Source organism: Phoxinus phoxinus (assembly GCF_949152265.1).
Source record: "Phoxinus phoxinus genome assembly, chromosome: 24".
Taxonomy (NCBI): domain Eukaryota; kingdom Metazoa; phylum Chordata; class Actinopteri; order Cypriniformes; family Leuciscidae; genus Phoxinus; species Phoxinus phoxinus.
This window is the reverse complement of record NC_136899.1, coordinates 281,888-291,887: the sequence shown is the minus strand read 5'-3', so window position 1 is coordinate 291,887 and position 10,000 is coordinate 281,888. Positions and strand designations below refer to the sequence as shown.

Sequence of the window (10,000 nt, the reverse complement as noted above, 5' to 3'; positions counted from 1 at the left end):
AACATCCGTATAACTAAATCAATTTTCCAACTCAAAAGAAAGAATGGCGAAAAAATGAGAACAAAATGCAGGTTTTGAACACTCGTGATCCATATATATATATATAGTAGTTCAGGGTTCGTACAGAGACTTCTCAAGAACTACTTTTTTGGTTTTCAAGGACTTCAATCAGAGATCTCACTTATCAAACAATATCTTTATTATCTTTCAAATTCTAAAAAAGGTAAATAGATAAACAAAAATAAACCAATAAAACAAAATGGTAGAAATAAAGTGCAGCGGATGCAAAGACTGCGGTAACTTTGACCAATGAAAGGACACTATGACAAAGATATCGCTTCCCTTATTCAAACTCTCCCATGAATATATGATTGACCTGAAGAATAAAAGCTGTATCATATACTTGGATATTTATATGGGCAATATCACACTCATAGCCATATGCCTCTTTATCAGACGAGCTGCAGCTTTAACTTTGTGTGAAAAGATTGTTTATCTGTAAAATTAAACACTCATTTTTTCACATATATTGTCTTTCAATAATTCAAGCGCTTTTCAAATACCTTTTCATAAATATGAATGTTTTCAAGAGTTTTCCAGGACTTAAATTTCCAAAAGTCAAATTACCTCAAGCATTATAAGTACCTTGAGTCACTATAAACAGCGGGACATTGTAAAACACGTTATGTAAAACGGCGATATTAAAAGATCTAATTGGCTGTCCAGCTTATTAATGATGATATTATACAGGCGAGCAGAAGAACGTAGAATATGAACTCAACACTTTTTCTTTAGAATTGTCACGGTTTGGGTTTTGTTCCTTGTATGTCATGTGACCCGTTGTTCTGGTCATGTGATCCTGCCATGCGTGCCCGTGTCTGTTGTGTCATGTTGTCATTGGTTCATTGTTTAGTTGTTCACAGGTGTCCCTCAGTCTTGTGTATTCAAGCCCTCATGTTCGCCCTGTGTCTGGCTCTAGGCCGTTGTTCTCGTGTCATGCCTTGCCTTTTGTGTGGTGTGTGACTACGTTTGTTATTTAAAGTTGCGTTTGGGTTCTCAACCAGCTGGCCTCCAGTGGACTCGAAACAATAATGGTTTTCTATGGAAAAAGGCTTTTCATCTGCTGTCCTGTATGAATCATCAATCAGCTGTATCTCAGTACATCCCCGTCTCCGTGCAAACCTGGCAGTCAGTGGAGGAAGTGATGTCATAGTCCAGAGTTAGGCATGTTACCTGGCTCTGGATGTCGGTCATGTGACTGGCCAACTGTGTGTCTGCGGTCTGAGGCAGGAGTGAATACAGACTGGCCTGATCGTCCTTCTGCTTATACCTGACCTGCAGAACACACACATTCACACTTCATAATCAACGTTCACATCATAATCAACGTTCACTTATGAGCCACTACATTCATGTTTTTACCTTTTTAAGGGTCATTTTCTATCCTTATTAGATATATCTTTAATGCCAAATTCATACATTTAATTAATAAATGATATTATAATAATAACGTCTATATGGCACCAATCGGTTTCCTCTACACTGATTCCCTCATTCCTCTTTTCCACAAAGCATTTTGAGAGCCGGTTCGGATGTGATCATGTTTAACTGTGTCATGTGATTTAATGAATGCAATGATCATTATATGCGTTTCTGCCTCAAGCTCAGTTCATTTCTGACCCTGACTCATGTTCACAGTTCATGCTGTGAAAACCTCTGTCTTTACGGTGAACATCTGCAAAACCGCACAAGCAACAGCGCAGGCGTTGTGCCTTTACATGCACGTGAACTTTTACGACATCCCATTCCTGAGCCGTAGGGTTTAAACGGGTCCTATAATCCTTCTCACAAGATGTAGAATAAGTCTCTGATGTCCCCAGAGTGTGTGTGTGAAGTTTAGCTCAAAATACCCCACAGATATTTCTATACAGCATGATAAAGTTATGAAAAGTTATAACACTTTTTGAGGGTGAGTGTCTGTCCCTTTAAATGCAAATGATCCGCTGCTCCCGGCACAGGGGGCGGAGCTTCAACAGCTCGTGTCCTGTTACCTCACACACACATGCGCTGAAAATGTCATAATCTTTTAGACTTTTATGTTCAAACCGGAGTCAGATTATGTCAATGATGGAGAGACTCGAGAAGAAGAGACAACATGTAGAAGAACAGGACATCTCTGAATAGTTAGTTGATGAATTTGTGTAGTTATCTTATAGTCATTGATTAGCATATTCGGTCTTGATAATTTATAAATCGCGTTCCCGGGGGCGGGGTTTATGTAAATTCTAGGGTTGGTGATGTCACTAACCTGAGAGGAAGCTCGTGTAGTTCCTACCAGCCGTTTGTTGTAGTTCTTAAAAAGTGATTTCTTTAAAAGCAAATATCTCCCTTTGCTGTGAACTTTGAGCGTTGAACTTTGCAGATGTTGTTTATGATCAACAGTGGCCATGACATTATACAGCTGTGGCACTGGAGTGACTGGAACACCTGAGTGCAGTGACTCGGACGGTGTCACTGTAGTGTATGGAGAGCGCGTGTCGTCACCTGGCTCTGCGCGTCTGCGATGTCTCGGGCCGTCTGCGTCTGCAGAGTCTGCGTCAGCCGAGTGAAGAGCGGGCTCGATAAACTCCCTCTGCCGTCCTCTCGGTACTTCACCTGCACACACACAACCGGCTCTCTAGTGTTTGCCAGCGAGCGGCACACGCGTGTCTGCGGCGGCACCCTACCTCACTGATGATGTCAGAGGCGTGTTTGGCGTGCTGCGTGTCCAGCGTCTCGGGCAGGGTGGCGTACAGCGCGCCGTCCACCGGCTGCTTATACTTCACCTGGAGGAAACACACACAGCAAACACTTATGGAAGGCCAAAAGAGACAAAACGTCTGAAACTGACGCGTTAACACGCATTTACGCGGTAACACGTAAATTGCGTGTTAACGCGTAAAATTTTTTGGAGATGTTCTCTCGCCTCGCTCTGGAGATCCGACACGGCTCTGGCGAACTGCGTCTCCGGAGTCTCGGACAGCTGAGAGTAAACGCTGGACGACAGGCGCCTCCGTCCCTCCTCACGGTACTCGCTCTGCAACACACCAGCACACGAGTGTGTGTGAGATCTGAGTGTGTGTGTGTGTGTGTGTGTGTGAGATCTGAGTGTGTGTGAGATCTGAGTGTGTGTGAGATCTGAGTGTGTGTGAGATCTGAGTGTGTGTGAGATCTGAGTGTGTGTGAGATCTGAGTGTGTGTGTGATCTGAGTGTGTGTGTGATCTGAGTGTGTGTGAGATCTGAGTGTGTGTGTGTGTGTGTGTGAGAGATCTGAGTGTGTGTGTGTGTGTGTGTGAGATCTGAGTGTGTGTGAGATCTGAGTGTGTGTGAGATCTGAGTGTGTGTGAGATCTGAGTGTGTGTGAGATCTGAGTGTGTGTGAGATCTGAGTGTGTGTGTGAGAGATCTGAGTGTGTGTGTGTGTGTGTGTGTGTGTGTGTGTGTGTGTGTGTGTGTGAGATCTAAGTGTGTGAGAGATCTGAGTGTGTGTGTGTGTGTGTGTGTGTGTGTGTGTGTGTGTGTGTGTGTGTGTGTGTGTGTGTGAGATCTGAGTGTGTGTGAGATCTGAGTGTGTGTGAGATCTGAGTGTGTGTGTGAGAGATCTGAGTGTGTGTGTGTGTGTGTGTGTGTGTGTGTGTGTGTGAGATCTGAGTGTGTGAGAGATCTGAGTGTGTGTGTGTGTGTGTGTGTGTGTGTGTGTGTGTGATCTGAGAGTGTGTGTGAGATCTGAGTGTGTGTGAGATCTGAGATGACGCTTCACCTCACTGAGTGTGTGTGAGATCTGAGTGTGTGTGAGATCTGAGTGTGTGTGAGATCTGAGATGACGCTTCACCTCACTGAGTGTGTGTGAGATCTGCTGGACACACTTCATCTCTGCCGAGTCTGGAACCGCAGTGAACGAGTAGCCCGAGAAATCGCCCTTCCTGATGCCTTTATACGCCACCTGATGAAGAAGAGGAAAAGGTCACGCTACAGTCACACGCGTGTGTGAGGAAGAGGAGAACACGTTAATAAGTGTCAGATCTGATGATGAGGAAGATGATGAAGAACACGTTAATAAGTGTCAGATCTGATGATGATGAAGATGATGAAGAACACGTTAATAAGTGTCAGATCTGATGATGATGAAGATGATGAAGAACACGTTAATAAGTGTCAGATCTGATGATGAGGAAGATGATGAAGAACACGTTAATAAGTGTCAGATCTGAAGATGAGGAAGATGATGAAGAACACGTTAATAAGTGTCAGATCTGATGATGATGAAGATGATGAAGAACACGTTAATAAGTGTCAGATCTGATGATGAGGAAGATGATGAAGAACACGTCACCTGGCTCTGGATCTGAGCGGCGTCTCGAGCGTGTCGAGTTTCTGGAGTTTCTGCGAGCTGATGGTACAGAGATCTGCTCATCTGCTGCTGAGCGTCAGCCTTATACTTCACCTGCACACACACACACACACACACACACACACACCACACACACACACACACACATCAGCTTGCCCGCGTGTACACACACACACACACACACACACACACACACACACACACACACACACACACACACAGCGGATGAGTCATGCTTGTCATGATGTTGACTGGAGGAGCTCTGGCCTGAACACTGAAGTGATAGTAAGATCGTATTGGTGGAGTGTGTGTGTCGTATTGGTGGAGTGTGTGTGTCGTATTGTTGGAGTGTGTGTGTCGTATTGGTGGAGTGTGTGTGTCGTATTGGTGGAGTGTGTGTGTCGTATTGGTGGAGTGTGTGTGTCGTATTGGTGGAGTGTGTGTGTCGTATTGGTGGAGTGTGTGTGTCGTATTGGTGGAGTGTGTGTGTCGTATTGGTGGAGTGTGTGTGTCGTATTGGTGGAGTGTGTGTGTCGTATTGGTGGAGTGTGTGTGTCGTATTGGTGGAGTGTGTGTGTCGTATTGGTGGAGTGTGTGTGTCGTATTGGTGGAGTGTGTGTGTCGTATTGGTGGAGTGTGTGTGTGTCGTATTAGTGGAGTTTGTGTGTCGTACTGTTGGAGTGTGTGTGTCGTATTGGTGGAGTGTGTGTGTGTCGTATTGGTGGAGTGTGTGTGTCGTACTGTTGGAGTGTGTGTGTCGTATTGGTGGAGTGTGTGTGTCGTATTGGTGGAGTGTGTGTGTCGTATTGGTGGAGTGTGTGTGTCGTATTGTTGGAGTGTGTGTGTCGTATTGGTGGAGTGTGTGTCGTATTGGTGGAGTGTGTGTGTCGTATTGGTGGTGTGTGTGTGTCGTACTGTTGGAGTGTGTGTGTCGTATTAGTGGAGTGTGTGTGTCGTATTGGTGGAGTGTGTGTGTCGTATTGGTGGAGTGTGTGTGTCGTATTGGTGGAGTGTGTGTGTCGTATTGGTGGAGTGTGTGTGTCGTATTGGTGGAGTGTGTGTGTCGTATTGGTGGAGTGTGTGTGTCGTACGTTGCTCTGTAAGTCTGCAGTGTGTTTGCTGAACTGCGTCTCCAGCGTCTCGGGCATCAGTGAGTACAGGTTACTGGAGTTTTCCTTCAGGTCCGCTTTATACTTCAGCTGCAACACACACACACACACACACATGAAGAGTGAAAGAGGCTCCAAACAGAACATTCTCACAGGTCACAGAGGTCAGGGGTCACAGAGGTCACAAAGGTCGGAGGTCACAAAGGGTCACGCGAGTTGTCACATCAACACAGATGTCAGAGGTCATAGACGTTCACATATGTAATATAGGGTTACAGAGGTCACATAGGTTAGAGGTCACGGAGGTCAGAGGTCACGGGGGTTCACCTCACTCTGCAGCTCCATCTGCTGCTTCACGAACTCATTCTGCGGCGTCTCTGGCATCAGGGAGAACAGATTACTGCCCGTCACTGATGCCCGGCCCTGCTGGTACTGCAGCTGATCACACAATAAACACAGTTACATGATCACAAGAAGAGTCACATGATCACAAGAAGAGTCACGTGATCACAAGAAGAGTCACATGATCACAAGAAGAGTCACGTGATCACAAGAAGAGTCACATGATCACAAGAAGAGTCACATGATCACAAGAAGAGTCACATGATCACAAGAAGAGTCACATGATCACATAATGTATTTGTGAAGAGCAGGACTATATGGCTGTTTACACTTGCACAAAAACATGATTTGACACAGATCTGATGATGAGGAAGATGAGGAAGATGATGAAGAACACGTCACCTGGCTCTGGATCTGAGCGGCGTCTCGAGCGTGTCGAGTTTCTGGAGTTTCTGCGAGCTGATGGTACAGAGATCTGCTCATCTGCTGCTGAGCGTCAGCCTTATACTTCACCTGCACACACACACACACACACACACACGCACACACACCCCGTATCATCCTCCTCCTCCTCTTGATGCCGCTGATGATGGTGGTGATGGTGTGATGATGGTGTTGGTGTGGTGATGGTGTGATGATGGTGTTGGTGTGGTGATGGTGTGGTGATGGTGATGGTGTGGTGATGGTGTGGTGATGGTGTGGTGATGGTGTGGTGATGGTGTGGTGATGGTGTGGTGATGGTGTGGTGATGATGATGGTGTGGTGATGGTGTGGTGATGATGATGGTGATGGTGTGGTGATGATGATGGTGTGGTGATGGTGTGGTGATGATGATGGTGATGGTGTGGTGTTGGTGTGGTGATGATGATGGTGATGGTGTGGTGATGATGATGGTGTGGTGATGGTGTGGTGATGATGATGGTGATGGTGTGGTGTTGGTGTGGTGATGATGATGGTGATGGTGTGGTGATGATGATGGTGTGGTGATGGTGTGGTGATGATGATGATGATGGTGATGGTGTGGTGTTGGTGTGGTGATGATGATGGTGATGGTGTGGTGATGATGATGGTGATGATGATGGTGATGGTGTGGTGATGATGATGGTGATGGTGTGGTGATGGTGTGGTGATGATGATGGTGATGGTGTGGTGATGGTGTGGTGATGATGATGGTGATGGTGTGGTGATGGTGTGGTGATGGTGTGGTGATGGTGTGATGATGGTGATGAAGATGATGTGATGATGGTGATGAAGATGATGTGATGATGGTGTGGTGATGGTGTGGTGATGGTGTGGTGATGGTGTGGTGATGATGATGGTGTGGTGATGGTGTGGTGATGATGATGGTGATGGTGTGGTGATGATGATGGTGTGGTGATGGTGTGGTGATGATGATGGTGATGGTGTGGTGTTGGTGTGGTGATGATGATGGTGATGGTGTGGTGATGATGATGGTGTGGTGATGGTGTGGTGATGATGATGGTGATGGTGTGGTGTTGGTGTGGTGATGATGATGGTGATGGTGTGGTGATGATGATGGTGTGGTGATGGTGTGGTGATGATGATGGTGATGGTGTGGTGTTGGTGTGGTGATGATGATGGTGATGGTGTGGTGATGATGATGGTGATGATGATGGTGATGGTGTGGTGATGATGATGGTGATGGTGTGGTGATGGTGTGGTGATGATGATGGTGATGGTGTGGTGATGATGATGGTGATGGTGTGGTGATGGTGTGGTGATGGTGTGGTGATGGTGTGATGATGGTGATGAAGATGATGTGATGATGGTGTGGTGATGGTGTGGTGATGGTGTGGTGATGATGATGGTGATGGTGTGGTGATGGTGTGGTGATGATGATGGTGATGGTGTGGTGTTGGTGTGGTGATGATGATGGTGATGGTGTGGTGATGATGATGGTGATGGTGTGGTGATGATGATGGTGATGGTGTGGTGATGGTGTGGTGATGATGATGGTGATGGTGATGGTGTGGTGATGATGATGGTGATGGTGTGGTGATGGTGTGGTGATGGTGTGGTGATGATGATGGTGATGGTGTGGTGATGGTGTGGTGATGATGATGGTGATGGTGTGGTGATGGTGTGGTGATGATGATGATGATGGTGTGGTGATGATGATGGTGATGGTGTGGTGATGATGATGGTGATGGTGATGGTGTGGTGATGGTGTGGTGATGGTGTGGTGATGATGATGGTGATGGTGTGGTGATGGTGTGGTGATGATGATGGTGATGGTGTGGTGATGGTGTGGTGATGATGATGGTGATGGTGTGGTGATGATGATGGTGATGGTGTGGTGATGGTGATGAAGATGATGTGATGATGGTGTGGTGTTGGTGTGATGATGGTGTGGTGGTGGTGTGGTGATGGTGTGGTGATGATGATGATGGTGATGATGATGATGGTGGTGATGATGATGATGGTGATGATGATGATGATGGTGATGATGATGGTGGTGATGAAGATTGTGTGGTGATGGTGTGGTGATGGTGTGGTGATGATGATGATGGTGATGAAGATGATGATGGTATACCTGACTCTGCAGCTCAGAGATGCTCCTGCTGAATTGAGTCTCTGCGGTTTCAGGAAGCTGAGAGTAAACGCAGCAGCTGATGCTCTTCCGGCTCTGCTCGCGGTACTTATTCTACACACACACACACACACACGTCACACACACACACACACACGTCACACACTTCATTGGTCAGTGTAACCTGCTCTGATCCTTCATCTCGTCTGCTTCACCTCGCTGATGGTCTCTGTGATCTCTCTGGCGAACTGCATCTCTGGCGTCTCGGGCAGCGTAGAGAAGAGAGAGTCTGACGTCTGTCTGTCCTTATACATCACCTGCGGACACACACACACACACACGCACACACACACAACACACACACACACACACACACACCCACACACACACGCACACTGAGAAGTCTGACGTCTTTTAAGCAGTAGTGTACTTATACATGCATGTGTGTGTGTGTGTGTGTGTGTGTGTGTGTACCTGGCTCTGTAGCTGGTACGCATCTTTAGCATGTTTTGTCTCCAGTGTTTCCTCCAGTTGTGTGTAGAGACACGTGGAAGCGTCTTTCCTACCAGCTTCTTTGTATTTATTCTGCCAGACACACAGAGAGGAGTGTGAGAGCGCAGTCACATGACAGCGGACAGGTGAACACGCGTGATGAGTGTGTGTGTTACGTGGCTCTGCAGGTCCGTCATGTGTTTGGCGTGTTGCGTGTCCATCGTGTCGGGCAGCTGAGAGAACACACTACTGGACAGCTTCTTCCTCCCATCCGCTCGGTACCTGACCTGTCAATCATCATCATCATCATCATTGCGTGTGTGTGTGTGTGTGTGCGTGTGTGTGTGCACGTGTCTGTCTGTGTGTGTCTGTGTCTGTCTGTGTGTCTGTCTGTCTGTGTGTGTGTGTGTGTATGTGTGTGTGGTGTGTGTGGTGTGTGTGTGGTGTGTGGTGTGTGTGTGTGTGTGTGTGTGTGTGCGTGTGTGTGTGCGTGCGTGTGTGTGTGGTGTGTGGTGTGTGTGTGTGTGTGTGTGTGTGTGTGTGTGTGTGTGCGTGCGTGCGTGTGTGTGTACCTCACTCTGCATCTCCGTCATCTCTCTAGCGAACTGCGTGTCGCGTGTGTCGGGCATCAGACTGTACAGGTTCACACTCAGATCTCGGAGTCCGTCCTCACGACGCTGCATCTGATCAGAGGAAATCACACACAGAAACTAAAGTCAAGGTTACTCTGTTTTGCATTATTCCCAGATTCACAGCACATCTGCTAACTGTGTGAACGCTTCATTCATAAAACATAATACAGCAGATCATCAGCAGCTGCATATAAAACACTCAAATTCATAATAATAATGTTTATTTAATACATAAAACATTAAACAGACCATCAGTACCTTCATCTGAACATCTGTCTGACTCTCTGTCGCCTCCAGCTGCAAATAAAACCAAATAAATTATAATGATAATTAATAAATAATTAATAAAATAAAATCATTTAATATTAATTTAATACATAAAACATAATAAAGTGGACAATCAGTTCCTGTGACACCTGTCGCCTCCAGCTGGATATGAAACCGTTCAAATTAATAATAATGAAAATTAATAAAATAAAAAATA

The 10,000-nt window shown here is 46.3% G+C and overlaps 1 protein-coding gene across 1 annotated transcript in view; it reads right to left on the bottom strand.

Moving 5' to 3' along the window:
* The window catches only part of LOC306992658 (uncharacterized protein), a 33,808-nt gene that overhangs the window by 14,593 nt on the left and 9,215 nt on the right, over nt 1–10,000 (bottom strand). Inside the window, exons 10-24 of the mRNA XM_079601789.1 lie at nt 9,775–9,813; nt 9,457–9,561; nt 9,061–9,171; nt 8,867–8,977; nt 8,608–8,709; nt 8,396–8,506; nt 6,244–6,354; nt 5,827–5,937; nt 5,482–5,589; nt 4,373–4,483; nt 3,872–3,982; nt 2,966–3,076; nt 2,727–2,825; nt 2,545–2,655; nt 1,234–1,335 (exon numbers count right to left, since the gene is read on the bottom strand). Of these exons, the coding sequence (XP_079457915.1) occupies nt 1,234–1,335; nt 2,545–2,655; nt 2,727–2,825; nt 2,966–3,076; nt 3,872–3,982; nt 4,373–4,483; nt 5,482–5,589; nt 5,827–5,937; nt 6,244–6,354; nt 8,396–8,506; nt 8,608–8,709; nt 8,867–8,977; nt 9,061–9,171; nt 9,457–9,561; nt 9,775–9,813 (1,554 nt within the window). The remainder of the gene's footprint in view (nt 1–1,233; nt 1,336–2,544; nt 2,656–2,726; nt 2,826–2,965; nt 3,077–3,871; nt 3,983–4,372; nt 4,484–5,481; nt 5,590–5,826; nt 5,938–6,243; nt 6,355–8,395; nt 8,507–8,607; nt 8,710–8,866; nt 8,978–9,060; nt 9,172–9,456; nt 9,562–9,774; nt 9,814–10,000) is intronic.